General features: G+C 37.4%; 1 protein-coding gene across 1 annotated transcript; it reads right to left on the bottom strand.

Moving 5' to 3' along the window:
* Positions 1-8,034: 8,034 nt before the first annotated feature.
* On the bottom strand, positions 8,035-18,581 carry FAM49A (family with sequence similarity 49, member A). Its single transcript, XM_010152619.1, has 10 exons — positions 18,471-18,581; positions 17,470-17,575; positions 16,285-16,421; positions 16,122-16,199; positions 15,728-15,844; positions 15,551-15,630; positions 13,368-13,494; positions 10,696-10,766; positions 9,210-9,316; positions 8,035-8,191 (listed from the first exon to the last, which is right to left on the bottom strand). The coding sequence occupies exons 1-9, from the start codon at positions 18,519-18,521 to the stop codon at positions 9,253-9,255; spliced, it is 831 nt and encodes a 276-aa protein (XP_010150921.1). The 5' UTR covers positions 18,522-18,581; the 3' UTR covers positions 8,035-8,191; positions 9,210-9,252.
* Between the last annotated feature and the right edge of the window lie 214 nt (positions 18,582-18,795).

Raw genomic sequence — 18,795 nt, 5'->3', positions numbered from 1 at the left:
GCTGAACCTTGTTGTGGAAATTAGCATCGCTGGTGATGCTGTCAGGTAGCTGAGTGCTACTAGACAGAAAAGATGATGTATTAGCACACATGAAAAAGTTACAACTTGTAGGAATGAAAAGGGGTTTTTTGGGTTTTTTCTGATTCATTTTCAGCTTGGCACTTTGAAGGCTAGTGACTTGAACAGGTTTTGAATCAGATCTTCAACGATAAACTCAATGAGAATGAAAATTGTGTCATTTATTTTAGATTGCTGTTTGCGTTGCTTCTCTCTTGCTGCTGCAGAAATCCCAGCATAGGAGAGCAGTAGACGGTGCTCAAAGCAAAACTTTTCTTATACTGGGAACACTTAGGTGCTTAGTTGCCTCTCCTGAGGATCAGTGTCAGGCACTGGGGGCCTACAAGGAAAATGGCAGGGGGCTTTTTCAATGGCCTGTAGTGGCAGGACAAGGGGTAACGGGTTTAAATTGAAAGTGGGGAGGTTTAGATTAGATATCAGGAAGAAATTCTTCCCAGAGAGGGTGGTGAAGCACTGGAACAGGTTGCCCAGAGAAGCTGTGGATGCCCCATCCCTGGAAGTGTTCAAGGCCAGGCTGGATGAGGCTTTGAGCAACCTGGTCTAGTGGAAGGTGTCCCTGCCCATGGCAGGGGGGTTGGAACTAGATGGTCTTTAAGGTCCCTTCCAACGCAAACCATTCTGTGATTCTATGATACTAACTGGCATTTCTTCGTTCACAGTGGAGAGACAAAAGGCATTTCTGGGAGTGATTCAGTCCACCCTAACACAGAAGTTGAAGAAAGAATGGGAGTCTTTAGCAGTGTGTCGTTCCATAGTCCAAATTTGGAGGACTGCACATAGGAGGACATAACTTGCTACCTCAGTGGACAAAGGCGACGGCTACTCCAAGTGGTGTCCCTTGAAATGGTTGTAACAGATTAAGGTTGTAACACCTGACACCTGCATTTGTCAAGGTATCTGTGGCAGGCAGGACTCAAAAGTTTATGCTTCAAACAGCGTACCAGGTCAAGATGAATACAGCTGTGTAAGAATTAATCTGCTTCAAATGGAGGCTGAAATATATTTTCTAATTTATAAAAGAGATGAAAAAAAAAAATTAATTCCATTAAAAAGAAGGTGAGAGGATGTCCTTCTAGCAGCTCTGACGCCAGCACTCTGACCATGAATTACTTTCATTCCACTTTCAAGATGAGGGAGGTAAATGACCCGTCACTGCAAAGTCTAGAATACTGTCTTTCATTTTTATGCTTCTTGACCCATGAAGTCAATAAAAGATGTCTCAGAGAATTCTTCCAGTAGAATTTTCTAATACAATTGTGATACAATTGAATGAACGCCCCAGGAGAAATGAACTTTCCAAATACACAAAAAATCCTAGGCTGACTTTCCATGAGGCCAAAACCTGCTATTTCATGGGCCTTTGTTTTACACAGAAATGGCCCCACTACTACCTGCCATGAAATTAATCTGAAATAAATTAAAGCCTGTAACTCTCAGAGCTAAAAACTAGAAATGTTTGCTTGTTATTCTTTATTTGGCTGACTTTTAATAAGCATGATATTTCAAATGGTTCTTGGAGTCAGAGTTAAAGGAGGAGAGGACAGATTTTTTTTTTATTTCAGAACTATGAAAACAATGAAGAATCTTGAGCTTTCCAACATGAACAGTGGTCAATGGCTTAGGAACCTCTGTCAAACTCTATCAAAATTGTTCTGCCTTTTCTCAGTTGTTAGAACATGCCTCTTGATTCAAACTACTTGCATATTCGGGTAATACCTGTATCAGTAAAACTCTAGTTTCTGTTCAGAAAATATTAAGGAGTACTACTGGTACTTGTTAGAAAAGTAATCTTGTCTCAAAATATTTTTCAACAAAGTAATTTAAACTAATTTTCAGATAGCAAGCATTTGAATATTTCTGCTGACTACACTTAACCTACACTGATTGCATTATTTAAAAATATGGCAAATTATATAACAAATGACAAAAATAAAGGAAAAAAGGTCTTATTTACTTATTTACTCCATTCAAGTAATTACAGTTGTACAACATATAATCAGAAGAGCGGGTCTCAGTGTGAATGTGGAACCACTGAACAAAAGGAATCTTCACTAGCTTTTTAAGCTTCCAAATTTAATAAAGCAGATGTCACTTTGACAGGCTGTGTAAAACAAATGTGGCATTCACCCTGTAGTTTTAAAACACAGCTGCAAAGAATTGGCTACGTCAGTGCTTACAAATAATCTTTCCTTGTATAAATACCATAGATGCTATTATGAATGTATACCTGAGTATGTGTAATGCAAAATCAATGAGAAAAAATATGTACGTTTTTACCTGATACACATAAAAAATTTCCACAAAATCCTTTAATTGCATTGGCTAGATAGCACAACTTTTCTTTCTCCAAATTAAAAATTTTCATAGACACGTAATACCTGGTTCAGTCTCAGACTGATATATTCAGTATTTCAGTAACTAGGACCACGTATAAATGCTAATCAAAGAAATCTAATTAAAGACTACCGTAAGGAATCATGTTGGGGAAGGTTTCTATTAAAGACCCTTTGAGCTCTGATGCTGCATGCTATTTGCATTGAAGCTTAATAGTCAAAGTGCCTATAATTAATCACAGCCTTGTGTGCAGTACAAAAAAAAAAAAAAGAAAAATATATTAAATGGATTTAAACTATTGGGTTTTTTCCCCCAGCCACCCTAAACTAACTCAAACACAAATGATCATGGAACTGCTGATTTCACTGTCACACATTTCTTTATTATGAGTTTATAAAGACACAAAGAGTAACTGCATAGAAAATTATAGCAGGAAAAAGAAAATTAAAATCACATCAAACAATGGCATTAAATATACATATAGATCTGAAATAGTCAAACACTAATACTGTTGAAAAAACAGTGTAAGATCATGTTTTTAAATAGCCTTGTCAGAAACATTTCCAAAACGAGGTTCAATAGCCATCTGCCTGCATCCACGGGGAAGACTCCGTTTACAAGTCGGAGGCTGCACAGACGTGAGCTGAGGTGAGCCTCCTCACGTGTCCTCACACCCTGCTCTATGCTACAGGACAAGCCAAGCATCAAAGAGCAGAGGCTGCAGCCTGAGGTGCACCCCCAGGCAGCAAGTGGAGTGGAAACTGAGGCTCTGCCCAGTGTGTTAAGAGCCCTTAAGCTTCCTCCTACCATGGTATGCTAAAATTATGTCTGTAAAGAGGCAACTTTCTTAATTTTGGGTAGACTCCTTTCCTGACCACAGCCCTTCAGAAGTTTCTTGTCCATCTGACAGTCAGACATTGCCATGCCACACAGCCCAGAGGACAGGGCAGTTTCTGAACTGCATGGCGACTGCATCCATGTCCAGCATCGTGCTCTATCCTGTTTTCATTACGGAAGATGTAAACCAGTTGAGGTTGATCATCTTCCACTGATGTCTTCTTTTATGCGTCTAGAGAAGACAGACAAACTCTTCCACAATTTTCAAGGCAGTAAGAGAGTAGCTGTTTGACACATCACTGGAAAATTTCTCTAAACCCTACGACTTCACTGAAGTGGATGCAGAATCAGAATGAGAACAATTCTCAGCTGTAATGGCAATTTTGATCCAAGCCACATAAACATATTCTAACTTTAAGTTCTGTTAGCAATTTTAAAATGTCAAGAGGTATGCCAAGTTCTTATTACCCAAGTCTACATATTTAATTGTCAATGGCCCAAATTTCCAAGAGAAGAGAGCTATATTAATTCCAGGTGGTCCCCAAATTAAGATCTGTTGAAAAATCATTATCTACCTTCCTCTTAAACTAGGGATTAGTGCTTGGTTGGTCTACTTTTTAACTATAAACTTATTGATCTTCTAGAATGCCTACCGCACTGTTCAGTTCAGTTTTAATTTCAAAGCAGTCAAGCGCAAGAGATCTGCAAGATTATCGTGTTACGTCATTGATCTGCACTAGCAGAAGACTCAATTTGCTCAGTAATAAGCAACTGGGGTCAAAGGCCATGACAGAAAAAAAGACAAAGGGTATCGTTTACACCCGTGTCAATCAGAAACAGCTCTAGTGCAATCAACTGAGTTACATTTGTCTCAAATTGGTGTAAAAGAGAATTCTGTGTGTGCAATTCTGTGTTTGGGATTATGTGGCAGTCCGGAATTAACCTTTATTTATCTCTAGCAGGAAGACTACTAAATTAAAAAGCTACATCTGCTGTGTTAGCTGTTTAACCAAAATGGGTTTTATTCTCTTGCTAGCAAATCAAATTCATGTTACTGTTTGAGCTCACTGGCTTCCATCGTGTCACCTAATCTGCTTCACAGTATGAACTCGTAGATTCTCTAATTTTGCATTAGAGAATTCAACTGAGGTAAGAGAACAGTAATTAGTGTCCTACTTTTTAAAGAAGGAAAAAACCAACCACAAACAAAACAATCACCTCTCCCAGCTATTTGCAACTCTTAAACTTTTAGATATGCAAGACTTTCTATTTTGTGACTTTTGATGTTCACAGAATCATGCACTTCTAATAGCCCTGGAATTTTAAAAACATATTCCTGGCTACAGAGCCACAAGATGATTCACAGGAAAGATTTAATTTGAGTTTTAATTTTGCTTGTTCAGGGATCTAGGTTGGAAGAACTGCACGGCATACAGCCCTGAAGAGAAGCCCAGGAGAGATCGCTTATTTTCAAGCATCACCTCCTCCTCCAAGCTCAAAAACCAGTCCTTCCTGAAAAGCACGAAGCCAAGCAAAGATGGCAGTAGGCCTGCATGGATAACACAGAGCTCCTGACTAAACTCAAAAATAAAGAGGCACATGCAGGGATGCAGGAATAACCTAAAGACACGGTCTGAACGTGAATGGTTGGGGTTAGGAAAGCCAAACACTTCTGAAGATAATTCTGGTGAAGGATGTGTAGTCCAACAAAAAGGGCTTCTACAGGTATGCCAGCAGCAACAGGAAGGCTATGGAAAATGCGTGCACGCTGCTAAATGGGGTATGGGACCTGGTGACCAAAAACGCAGAAAACGTCAAGGAACTCAGTGCTGCCTTTGCCTCAGCCTTTAATGGTATGATTTGCCTTCAGGAATCCCAGGCTCCTGAGACCCGAGAGAAAGTTCTGGGCAAGGAAGACTCACTCTTGGCAGTAACAAACTGGACATACACAAGTCTAAGGTACCTGACGGGATGCACCACAAATGCTGACAGAGCTGGGCAATGTCACTGAAGGCTTGTTTATCTTGACTTTAGCAAGATTTTTTGACACTACCTTCCCTAACTTCCTCACAAGCAAACTGGTGAACTTTGGATGAGATAAACAGTGAGGTATACTGAGAACTGGCTGAACTGCCCGGCTCAAAGTGGTTGTGATTAACAGCACAGAATCCATTTGGAGGCCACCCACTAGTGCTGTATCCCAGTGGCTGATAGTGGGACCAATACTGCCTGACATCTTCATTAATGACCTGGAGGGCGGGACAGAGTGCACCCACAGGAGTTTTGCAGATGATACAAAATTGGGAGGAGTTGCTGATATGCCAGATAGTTGTGCCAGGTTCAGTGAGACCTTGACAGACAGACAAGAATCTGACAGATGAAACAAGACAATTGGACAGACAAGCATCTATTGGTTTTGGCCAAAAAGGCTAAATGGTCTGGGTTGGAAGGGACCCTAAAGATAATTTAGTTCCAACCCCCTGCCATGGGCAGAGACACCTTCCACTAGACTAGGTTGTTCAAAGCCCCACCTCTGAACAACTGAACAATTCCAGGGAGGGGGCATCCACAACTTCTCTGGGCAACCTGTTCCTCACCACCCTCTGCGTGAAGAATTTCTTCCTGATATCTAACCTAAATCTACCCACTTTCAATTTAAACTTGTTGCCCCCTGTCCTGTCACTACAGGCCCTTGTAAAAGGTCCCCTCCAGCTTCCTTGTAGCCCCTTCAGGTACTGGAAGGTGCAATAAGGTCTCCCCGGAGCCTTCTCTTCTCCAGGCTGAACAAGCCCAGTTCTCTCAGACTTTCATCATAGGACATAGCATAAAAAAAATGAGGTAGTATTTCCCCAAAGTCCATCCATGTAACTTGGCACTGTATTTTTGTAGGAATATATTGATCCCATTAACTTCTCAAGAATTAAATAGGGGAGAGATCATTTCATATGAAGAAGTTACATCGTACTTTGTTCAATTCAGAGTAAATGTAACAACACCAGGCATCTTATGTACTGCTTATGTCTCAGTTCCAGTTTAAATTCAGGTGAAATACAAACCAGAAAGAAATACAGAGAAGACTTTCTGTTGCTTTGTAAATTTTAGCAGACATGGAAAACATAAGATACTTTACCTGAGTGATGTGGTTTATCACATGCCAGTAAATACAACCTTAGTAACTATCCTTCATGACAGCCACTGAGTAGCAGCAGAAAGCTTAGAAGTCATAATTCTATGTTTCAAACACATCCATTTGTTTGCAGCAGCAAATTCTACTCTTTCAAATTGGTAACACCCTAAAATAATATTTTTCTCCCATTACAAAACAAGCAAACATTTTAGGGCTGTTCTGACCCAAACTAGTCACATTTATACACAATCTAAAATGCTGTCATTATGAGGCTTAAATATTTACCATACTACAAACAAGTATTCTTACATAATGATGAGCCAAAATAAGAAACGCTGACAAAATGGAGATCAATAACTTTGATCAGTAGCATATGTAGCTCCTCTTCAGACAGCAATTCATTTGCACTTAAGATAAAATGAATCATCCTCTGGTGACCTTATTGATTACAAATGCAACCCCAGATGTCTACTGTAGACTAGGATGACTAATGTGAAGATATAAAAGTCATGGAAGGGATTCATGCCCTCTAATCTGTGAAGCAATATCAACAATTTCCCCTGGACAAGATGCCAGAGAAGTGCCAAGAATTGTCAGAAAAAAAACAGGAATTAAGTGATGTGAGGTTATGCTGTTGTGACAATACAAGTGAAACACTGTAAATGCTGTTTAAATAAACTATAAATTGGATACATTAAGGTGTGCTTATTATATCTCAGATCCAACCTTTTAAATTACATACTTCTCAACCTTTTAATGTTGTCTCTAAATACACAGTCTCCATGTTTACTGTACCAAACATTTTATTATTTCAAACAAACTCTGTACAAAAACATCATAGCAGGCAAAGAAATTCAGTGATTTCAACAAACAGCACATGACAACTCGCAGAATGCTTTAAGGTTTCCATTTTTATTATAAAGTGACAAATGGCTTTCCTCTGGAATACTTACGACTTCATTGTTTGACAAATAATTGCAGGTAAAGCATGTATTAACTTCAGTTACCAAAGCTCAACTGAATGACCTGTCATCCACCTAAATTTCACTAACTGGAAGTGACTAAGAACAAAGCAGGTTTTCCCCTAATATACATTTGTGAATGTCCCCCCATTAAAAATGGAGTTTGTAAACAGTGGATTTACTACTGTGAAAAAGCAGTGTGATCACTGCTTCCAGGAAAAGGACAAAAACTACTGTGGTTTCTAAATCTGTTCCTGAAAACAACATAGTGATCTGCTGCTACAACTGCAGATGTGACATGAGCTGGAGCTGCTGGACACGTTGGCACCTAAAGGTTCTGATCAGGCTTGAGAAACCTCATAGTGGTCATTCTGCCCAGAAATAAACTCTAAGGCAATCCCTACTCCAAAGAACTTATGATATCAATAGAGTTTAAGGACTGAGTTCAATGACTTGATTTGTCACAGCGCAGCCAAGTTTCAACAGACCAAATACATCTTCAAAGTCTTAAGGTAATGTTTCAGAAGTGATATGCATGAAAATTCCAGTGAGAACACACAAACCCTGATTTACGTACACAGGAAGAAGCAAATGCAAGTCTGAATCTGTGCACAAACACTGGAGTTTTCACACACATACATGCAAGCAAAGTACACAAAATCATATTTTCAGACTGTGACCTCTGCAGGAATATGTACAGCAACTGCAGACCACCCAGAAGACACACTTAGCAGAGCATGAGCACTTTGCTGCTTTTGCCAAAGTATTTCTATTCCATTTACTGGAAAAATTACTAGAAAGTAAGAACAAAGAACTCAGCAAGGAACTCAACTCCTTGAAGCATCAATCACATCTCAAAAACCAACAAAGAGCAATCAGCTTATATATATTTCTGTGTTGAGTTTGCATCATCCAACGAATACTGTAAAGGAACTTGATGGAATGCCTAAGAACAGCTCAGGTCTTAAAACTTATTTATATTATCCTTAGTCTGATGAGGCCAATTTGCCACGGGGGAAGTTTGCTGCTACAGAAGAGTGTTCTGCTTTATAACGGTCTGTATCAGTAAAAAAATTACTTACCGGGTAGAGCTGTCTGAGAGATGATGTTCATCATGACATATTTATACTAGCAAACCCTTTCTAGTTAAGTCAAGGCATTAGTATTTTCCCTTTCCTTTCTATCCAAGGCTAATAAAATTATATAGAATTTTCAAAATCTAGCAAATAAACCTTTCTGTTTATTTATACTGAATCTGAAAAAGGATATTAATTTCCCCAGTGGTTGAAAGGTACTGTTTATAATTAAGGAAAGAGGTAAAATGACCTCTTCGCAATACATTTTTGGATGTCAGCCAACATATAATTCTTAAAATTAGGTGGATCTTCAGTTATTATAGGAAAGACAACATATTTTACGAAAGTGATGAACATTCAGATATTTTCCTATTCGTACGAGTATGATGAGATCCTAAAGCTAACTGACTAAAAAACAGTGCACATGTTCTTAAAACATATCCAATGAGTTTCACTTTCTCTTACATTAACTTTCTCTTTCTTTGAAGTTTCTTTTCTGTGGTATCTTTGATATCAGTTCATTTGATGTCCATTTTGTCTTCATGAGTACTTACTTCTCCGATAGAGAAGGTGTTTAAGGAATAAAATGGACAGATAAACTGTTGTAGCTGAAGTATCTAAGTAAAAAAGTATTTTGGAAGCCAAAAGATAAAGGCTAGCATAAAAACTTAGGCTGCACTCTATAAAGTCAGTCAGGTTATGAACAGATTCATATATTTTAGCAATGTGAAGAAAATGGTTATGTAAAGACACACAAGTATTAACATCAAACTGTATTAAATTATGTAAACATACACATCTTCTGTGATCAATACAAACATCTACTTGTCTCAGGATACTACTGCAGCATAGCTCGAATTTGTTTTGAAGTAGATTCGTCATTCAGGTGTTTTGTAGTGAACCTAGAAATTACAAGTTAAAACAGTATTTTATAAAACGAATCGGGATTTGAAAAGGCCGAAAGCTTCACTGCCTGTTTTTGAAATCAGTCCAGTTCAATTACACAAAGGGGCAGCTTCCATGTTCCTCTCGTCTCTGATCACTGGGATTTAACCGCTAATAGTTTGGTGCTCTACCATCTCCTAAATACCACTTGCAATAAATTACTCCTTGTTAACAGGGGGACAATTGTGGTTAAATTCTGGCTAAATACCATTTGCCATCCATCTATGAAATTGCCATGATTTTGTGTCAAAATTACATCTTTTTTTTCCAGTTGAAAGCCTCAAAAGAAGTAAAAAACAAGGAAAGACATAACAAACAGGGTAAACATCAGAAGGATTTAGGAATCTAGACTGAATTTGGGCAGAACTATAAGCCTGATTTTAAGCAGCTTTATTAAATGTTCTGTGCCTTTACATTTTACAATGTACCATCACAGAGAAAACTTTTTTTTATTTTATTTTATTATTTTGTAACCAGCACAGTTTGTATGGTGCCGAGTTACACTTTTGGGAATATCCTGGGAGGACTGAAGAGGTTTAATGTATTTTTTTCTGTTTAAGCCCAAACATTCTGCACTGCTTACGTTTGTAGGGAGATCAATCACCACATAAGCTCAAAACACACCTGATACCTGTAGGATTTAACACCACATCAGTTTCAGTTCAAAAGACATGGCTATGGATGCAGTTCTTGCTCTACCCAAGCAGTGAACAGCTGGAGAATTTAATACAACTCTGAAAAACTCCCTCCTCAGCATCAGGGATGTGTCAGCCCACTGTGTCTTGCTTCCCAAGACAGCACCTTAAATACTTAGTTTCAGGGTTGGGATTTAGGTTGTTGCTTAATTGAAGTTGGATTATTTAGCAAAATTAAAGAAAAAAAAAGCACCTTATTAAATCACAAGGAAAGAGAGAAGGATCAAGGATTTGCAAAATAGAAGCTCTCAAATGAGAACTTAGAGAGATTTAGAGTTTCTAAAATGGTCTAGTTGCTGAGGTATTTTACATAGCAAATCTTATCTTAGATGTATGTTTTACCTTTGATGTATTGTTTACCTTTCAGATGGTTAAGTTTTAGGCAATAAGATGAACCTTAAGTATCGCTGAAGTAGGGCATTATGACTCACAATATGAATAGCCCTTGCTTATCAAAGTGAAATGCAATTGAAAGAAATTAATATTACTTAAGAAACCCCCAGGTGATGAAGGCACACCCGAACGACAATTTTCTTAATAAATCAAGCTTCTAAGGTGAAAAGTCTTGAATATAAAGGGATCGTGAGTAAGAAGAAAGAGGAATTTGTTAAGGCTGAATCAAACAACTATTCCACACATACCTGAGAGCATTCAGAAGTCCTTCCACAGTGTCAGGTGGTTGTTCTTTTAAAACTTTTATGCATCCCTTCATCTGGGAACAGAAGCATGCCACTATTGAACAATAATGTATGAATTGCACTAGCTGAAAACAAGGAAAAATTTCACCAAAAGACAGGCAGGTTTTTGGTCCTACTGAGTGTTAACACTGCTTTATATGACACAATAAAAGCATTATAACTTACTAAAAATTATCTTCAGTTAAAAACCTAAACTTTGAGAAAACATCTACTTTAAAAACCATTTGTAAATAGTAACATAATGTACTAAGTGTATATGTTTTAACTTGCACATGATTTCTCCAATTCCAACTTAAAAAAAACCCCACCAAGGACAGCTAATATACGCTAAAAAAGATATTTTGTAAGAGACTTCCATGTCATTGCTGTTAGCAACTACCATAAAGGAAGTTTCAACTTTGAATTTTATTTTTATGCTTGCACATGAGGCAGTCATTTTCAGTTTTTAGTTTTAAACCTAACTGGTGATAACTTATGATTTGTTTTATAACTAGTGCTTAGAAAATTAATCTGAGGTAAGTTGTTGATGATACTGATTTTAAACACCACACTGAATGAACATCTTTGTGGAGACTGTAAAAAGCAGGCTGAATTTCTGTCCAAATTTACAAAAGAGGAAATGAAGCAGAGAAAGCAAAGGTAGAGCTCATTTGACTGACTACAGAGACTCCTATCTAGGCAATAGAAGTAAGCAATTCCTCTAACCTGTTCAGAACATACTTTCAGATTCAGTGAACTGTGCTGCGGAATTACCTATTTCTTCCCATTGCTATGAAGACATCTAATTGCTACCCAGGAATCGGTCAAGATGAACTCAATTTTATTTAAAATAACAGAAAAAAGCTATGGCAGAATCAGAATTTGAAACTTCTCAAGTCACATTACAGTGCTAAATTTACATGACACTATTTTCTTTGTAGCTAAGGAGCAAATCTGCGTTATTATGAAAGTGGATGATGAAATATTTAACTGAAGTCAAGGTCCATGTATTTGCCCCTAAATATTATTTGGAAAACGTGACTCAGCCTCCTGTTCAATGACCAATGATCACTGCTCAGCTGGCTCATTCCACCTGGATGATAAAACTAGCTGTGCAAATAGTTGATCAGATGAAATTCTCAGGGTGGCAGCACATATTTTTCAGTAAGATAGGTATTTCTCCTGAACTAGAGAAACTCAAGACTATATTCACATTGCTAGTACAGGTTTACATGCCCAATCAGATCAGACAAACTCAAGGGGGATAAAAATTGAGACCATTCATTTCCATTTTTGTTAGAATCAGAATCCTTAAAATAGCCAAAAAAGAGAAGCTGTTAGGACGTCTAAGGTAGGTGTCTGTAATTAACAGCTTGAAAAAAAAACCAGTCTCCAGGCTTGAAAGTGTAAAGAAAGGGCAATTTGTTCCACTGTCTCTGAAATCCTCTTGAAATGGCTACCAGAAGTGACCAGTTGGGAGGAAAAAAGAATTATCTTTTAACAGTAGAACAAATTCATCATATGAAATATTTTAATTTTTTTTTTTTTTAAATTGGAAAAGATTCACTAAACTAATTAAGTGAATTGAGATTTGGGACCATGTACTCATTTTTAAAAACTGAGTTGTGCACCTCCTGCCTTCCATTTATGTCTAACTATTCTGTAAGATTAAAGGGCTTTATGATAAATGTGAGAAAAAAAGTACAAACACTGTACATTTGGTCCCATCAAAGTTTTATTTGTGCCTCTGTAGGCAAGAGACTGAATTAGAAGCCAGGAAGTCTGCATTCAATTCCCGGGCTCTATCTGCTGCATGACCTTGAGTAAATCAATTCACCTATTTGTGACATATCTTCTCCTCTGCAGAACAGTGTCAAAGAGGAGCTGTGGTAAAATACTGTCATCTGCAAATGAAAAGTGCTAATGACGACTTAGTGTCATGGAGCAGAACAATATATATATACATTTTCCTCTTTTGAAGTAGGTTCTCTTGTAAAGGGAAAGACAAGAGTCTTTTCTCATGAATTACAGCATATTTGTGCTGAAACACGGGGCATATGAGATTTAGGTTTGTAAAAACGTGTAGCAAAAATAAGCGCACTTTTGGGTGTGTGCTTGCAATATCTCAGATGAAAAGATAAAGCTGATTTCCCTGTGACTGGTCATGCCCAAGCTAAAACCAAAGGCTCATTATCAACATTAGGACAACATTTCAGTTCTGCTGCTTCAGATCTCAGACAAAGCAGAGATAATGTCAAGTATCTGCTTATTTATAACAGAACTACTGCCAAGGATGGGCATTTCAGCATAAATGAACTATATGATTAATAAAAAATTTTGACAGTAGGACTTATTCCAGAGTAAGGGTAATACAACATTGTTTGTGACAGGAAAGCAGAGCTAACAGACAAATTAATATCTGTGTCTGTGTGAAAATACAAAGAAAAAAAAGACTGATCTTTATTTTAATTTCAAACAAGCTGATATATTAAAGTAAGCGGGTGAAGATAAATTCTAAATTTTGCCATTCAAAAGTAATTAAAATGATTTATACAAAGACATAAGATTATGCTAGGAAAAAAGCCGCCGACTAGAATTCTCAAACGTAGGGAGTATTAAAGAAAAGTCACTCTTACATCAATCTTTGATGTCTTTGAGAAAGCTCCCACAGGATGAACGTGATCATAGAGAATAATAACTCCCACCATTACTCGCATGCAGAACATAAGGGTCTCTTCACTGGTGAATCTACTCCTGTACTCTCTGGAAAACAGAACAAAAGAAATAAACAGTCCTGACTGTGTACTGGACAGCTTTGCAAACTAGACTATGAGCACTTGAAATTGGAACTAATATTACATTTTAAGGTTGAAGATGCATCTTAGCAAGATTTTAAGGATCTCTGAATTGCGTAAGTACTTGTAAATTTAGAAGGATGATTAGAAAGCAGAGAGAGATACGTAAAACCCTTCTCATACCCCTTCCCACTTCAGATCCTCACTTCAGCAAAATGTCTATGATGACAGCTTCACAGACGACTTCCATAGTTCATGAAATATGGTGGAGACTGATTGTACTTCTGTCTAATCTCAGAAAGACAACATCAGGACCTCAAAGGAAAGCTACTCTTTTTGCTTAAATTCCTACTTTGAAACAGTTAACATTTAACTGGGATCTAATTTCAGCAGTTCGTAAGTTCAGGGCTTCACCTATGTTGATCATAGTGATTGCTCTCCCTCTCTTAAGTCCACAGGCAACCTCAACACAGGTTCACTGAGCATCTAAAATGTAGCAGCCCTCTAGACAGGACTGGATCAAAGTAATTTCAGAGAGTTTTTCTTTGACTTTTCAATTCCAAAATAAGAATTCAGAGACTGTCTTAACTGTGCCATCAAAACCTTCATCAAGAAATGAACAATGAACTACAGTAGAGAAAAAAGAAATCCTGAAAACCAGAAATTATTACAATCTAACAAATATTTTGAGTAGATAATACGCAGATTTGTCTACTGATTTTTAACATAAAACTTGATTTTTTTCTCTTAAACGTACCAATAAAAATACTACAGTCTGTACTATACTACTTCTGTTTACAATAACTTCTATTTTTATTCTTTCACAGCATCATAACATGAACAGATTTAAAGGCTAGAGACATTTTGATGTGAAAATGCTTATTATCCCACAATTAGAACTAAGTATCAGATAATCTTCTTTAGATGACTCACGACTTTGTTTCTCTATTTTTGCCGAAAAATTACCTGACACATAAGGTTACTTTTCAATTACTGCTTCTATGACGTCCTGGGATTGTGAGATGTGTCCAGCACCTACATAAACTTCTCCATATTTTTCATAAAGAAACACAATTACCTAAGGAATTGTACGCTTAACACGGCACCATGAACAAACAATACAAAGACAGGAAGACTACCCTGACTCTATCTTGATAGGTGTTTTTCACTCAGAGACATCTAACCTAAAAAATACTCAACTAAATGCACAGCTAAACAATAGTAACCCCACTGGCTATATCTACGCTACCAGATATGAATGCAACTGTACAGCTTCCATACAGCTGAACTTTCTAATATCATAATATTCTACGATTCTATGATCATAGACCGGTTTAGGTTGGCAGGGACCTTAAAGACCATCTAGTTCCAACTCCCCTGCCATGGGCAGGGACACCTTCCACTAGACCAGGTTGCTCAAAGCCTCATCCAGCCTGGCCTTGAACACTTCCAGGGATGGGGCATCCACAGCTTCCCTGGGCAACCTGTTCCAGTGCTTCACCACCCTCTCCATGAAGAAAGTATCCAAAATATCCAGAGTAAGATGGCTGCATCCACAAAAATATCTGCTCAAATGATCCTCAGTATAGTCCTTGTGTATCACTGGCAAAAGCACTACTTGGAAGAACCAAAGTCCTGCCCCTACGTGTGCTAAGAATTGAGCAGCGTGGGCAAACAAGAGACAGTACTTGGCCTATGGCCCTCGTTAGACAAGACACAGATGCTGAAGCTTGTCAGTGCATAAGATTACACTTCTATTTTAACCTTTTGTGGAAATGCAGGATGATCATACAAGCTCTCCCTAACAAAACTCAATACTGATTTATAAAAAATACCATAAGGTGGTTAAAAGAGGAGGCAATGCTTCCTAATACCAGGTCACGCTCTGTATACAAGTGACAACAACATAAAGCAAACATACAAGAATTCATTTGGAAAAAACCCTGTGTTTACTCCAGGTGGCTACTTGAAATACAATGCAGATTCTCTCACACAAGAAAAACAAGATTTAAGGTAAAACTTACGGCGTTTCCAACATGACTTTACATACACTAGCCATAGTACTTAGACAGTCCGTTGTATTTTCAATTGGTAACGTTTTGTTCTAGAAGGGTAAAAAACAGTCAGTGTTCAGCATATGATCTTGTAAAATTAAAATTAAGAATGTCTGTCTCAGACCTTCCCCCCCCCCCATTACCTACTTCTGATACGAAATGTGTAGTTGCATTACTCAGTGTTTTCAGCATTGGCGTGGCTTCTGCATAAAACAGGGACATCCTATTGGCCATTTCATTGTTTACTTCATTCTCAATGTCTAGCTGATGAAAACATGAGAAAAAATAGTCAGTAAAACTTAAAAATCTTGCCAGCAGCAAGAAAAAGATACAGTACATGCTCATGTCAGCAAGCAGATTATTGCATGAATAGTTCCACTCTAATCACTTCATTCTGGCTGCTGATTAACTCTCGGTGTGAAGGAGAAAACATGACAGCTAGAACATGACATCAAAAGAAAAAACATATTACCACAAACGGTATAAATGCACACTGATAAATACCTCAGTGTGATCAGCATATCAGACTTTATTTACTCACATGCATATTATTTATTCTGTTGCGACTTATTGTCCGCCTATAATAACTGAAGTCATTCTGAATTGCTGGGTTTCTCATCTTAGAGGAAGAAAAATAGGGAATAATCAGTTTTGGTTTAAAACACATGGAAAAAAAATCAGCATGTATAAAAGACTTCATTAACCTTCAGTTCATCAAAACGAAGAGTGAAATGTAGGATTTCTGCAAACTCTTTCGCTAGTGCCTGTTCTCGTTCCAGGTGCTGAGTTGGGGTATAAGGTGGGCACGTCAAGGACTCCAATAAACTCTGCAGGGCCTTCTCTGAATAAAAATCAGAAGCACAAATGCTATTCAGTTCACATTACGACAAAGTTTTAAGTAACTACCTAAATATACTTTGTTTGAAGGGAAGGAACACTCTGAACATGCAGAGCCCTAGTAGAAATAATTTTTCTTACTGTTCTACGGTGAGAAGCATGAGTCAAAGACACCTGCCTCTTCAGGCTCTCTGCCACTTTCTATTTTGCATCACTGACCTCGTTTCCGTTTTTATCACTCTTTATCTGGGTACCCTATCGAAAATTCTAGAGCAAGCATTTTTCTTGCATTCAGGTATTCAACTCTTTCATCTACCCCAATTAGCCATCAGCTCAGTACAGAGATTATTCTGGCATCTCTGTTACTAGAAGTGTACTCTTAAGCAGTGATAGCAATGTAATTCAGTTCCCGTGGCTATAATTAACTAGCATAACTCAGAAAGTGAAAGACTTAGTAAGTAGGATGTTGAAGAAAAATTCCCCTGGACTGGGGAGCTCTCCCGCTTTACCCATAAATTTCTGAACACTAGTTCTCTTCCAAAGTCCTAATTCAGGGAGTAATTACATCATTTCTTGGGTTTGTAGGGATGATAGTCAGTGTAAAATATGCCCAGATTTGGCTTTTCACCCCGTGAGAGAGTGTATTGATAACCTTCTCCCATTTATCCCTGTTTTGCAAAGTCTCAAAATGTTATTGTTTTACTTTCCTTTTAAAACTCTGAAGGATCCAAATTACAAAAAAACCCCCCAAAACAAACAAACAAACAAAAAACCTGCATTATCACAATAGGGACCAGTGAAGTGCAAAAGAGTGGCAGGCACCAGAGAAAAAACTATGTAATTTTACAATGTTATTTACCTGTTCTATTTAGATAATACAGATTTATTTTAAGTGACAAGCTAACAAACTATGATAATTTTGAAATTAAATTGAGATTAAAAATATGCCTTGATAATTATAATTGCAGTTAAATGTTGTTTGATCTCAAACAGAAAGATTAATAACCCTTTAAAAGTCTGTGGGAAAAGAAACTTACTAAAACAGGGCTCACCTAATCTGAGTGAAAACTCATAAAAACGCTTCAGCCTTACAACCAGAGGACATACTGAATTCCATGCTTTTTCTTGCAACTGGATATCATTGGGATTTTGTATTGCCTGAAATGAAAATATTACTGTAACGAACTGTGATATATGAATAAAAGTGAAACGTGGTTTGGAAGTTTTCTACTACAGTATTTTAGAAAGCAAGTATTGTAAACCATAGAATGATTATGAGAAATTATATTGCACAGGAACAGGAAATTAGCAGTCAAAAAATATCATGTTTTCCAACTTCCCTCTTCCCCTGTAAGACAGCAATTTAAAATTATTCATTCCAATGCATCACTGACATGCAGAAATGTGTTTTAACATGTTCTTTAGGGAGCAAAACTACTGTAGAACCATCAGGTAAGACCTTTTGTATGACTACTGGTTGCAGAAATGGCCTTGTTTTTAAGGTTTTGATGTTTTTGAAATCTTTAACATATTCAGGGTCTTCAAGCTAACAATAACTGCGAAGCTGATGCAGGAAAAGGTTTGGCCAGCTGAGAAAAATTTTAATTTACACTTCAGAAGTACCAGTTTAATATAATAAGATGCATGTAAAGGAGATGCAAGGTTATGGTTTACTGAGGTTCACTATTTCACTATTTTTTTACAGAAAAAGAACTATTTTACTTGATTTCTGACATCTGGGTACTATTTCCTCCATGTCTTCAACTCTGAATTCTGCCATGAAATATAGAAAATGAGGTATATGAAATGGTGTTTCTCAAAGTGAAAAATAATTACTAATAGTAAACTTAAAAGAAGTTCCAAGAGGCATCATTTAATGATTTAATATTAGGGCGTTACATTCAATGTTACACATAATCTGTAACAATTTCTACACACAATTTTAATGAAGATTTTCCTATCATTTCATAAAATGTTCTTGGGCGTGGAACAGTAGCAAGGAACACATCGACCTTTGCTTCCAAAGAACTGTCAGTAACTTTAACAAACATACATCTCTAATTTCTTGTCCAGCTCCTTTGTAAGCCTGAAGGTCTGCAAGCATACTTTCCGAGTCCTGTAAAACTGCACTGATTTGATTCCATACCTCCCTTTCTCCATCTGTGGGCTGTGCGTCTAAGAAACAGAAAAAGCAAAATGCACAAAAGTCAAAAGGTAGCTTCAATATAAATGGCAAGATTACTCAGTTCTAGTTATAAACTCTATTGTATCCAGCTTGTCTATGTGTAACTCCACTTTGATGTGCTTTTTAAAAAAAAAAAAATACAATTATACTACACTGCCATTCTGCTAACATCCAAGTTTTTGGTTTCTATATC

The sequence above is a fragment of the Eurypyga helias genome, unplaced genomic scaffold (genome assembly GCF_000690775.1).
Source record: "Eurypyga helias isolate BGI_N326 unplaced genomic scaffold, ASM69077v1 scaffold4660, whole genome shotgun sequence".
Classification (NCBI taxonomy): Eukaryota; Metazoa; Chordata; class Aves; order Eurypygiformes; family Eurypygidae; genus Eurypyga; species Eurypyga helias.
The sequence above is the reverse complement of the archived record's forward strand: the minus strand, read 5'-3'. Positions and strand labels throughout refer to the sequence as shown.

What these genes read in the sequence shown, in the direction of transcription:
- FAM49A (XM_010152619.1), bottom strand. Translation starts at nt 18,521, where the DNA reads ATGCTTGCAGACCTTCAGGCTTACAAAGGAGCTGGACAAGAAATTAGA. An exon ending in AAAGTCATGTTGGAAACGCC is followed by an intron (nt 13,495 to 15,550) that starts GTAAGTTTTACC and finishes TCTGTTTTCCAG; the next exon opens with AGAGTACAGGAGTAGATTCA. An exon ending in GGACTTCTGAATGCTCTCAG is followed by an intron (nt 9,317 to 10,695) that starts GTATGTGTGGAA and finishes TGTAATTTCTAG; the next exon opens with GTTCACTACAAAACACCTGA.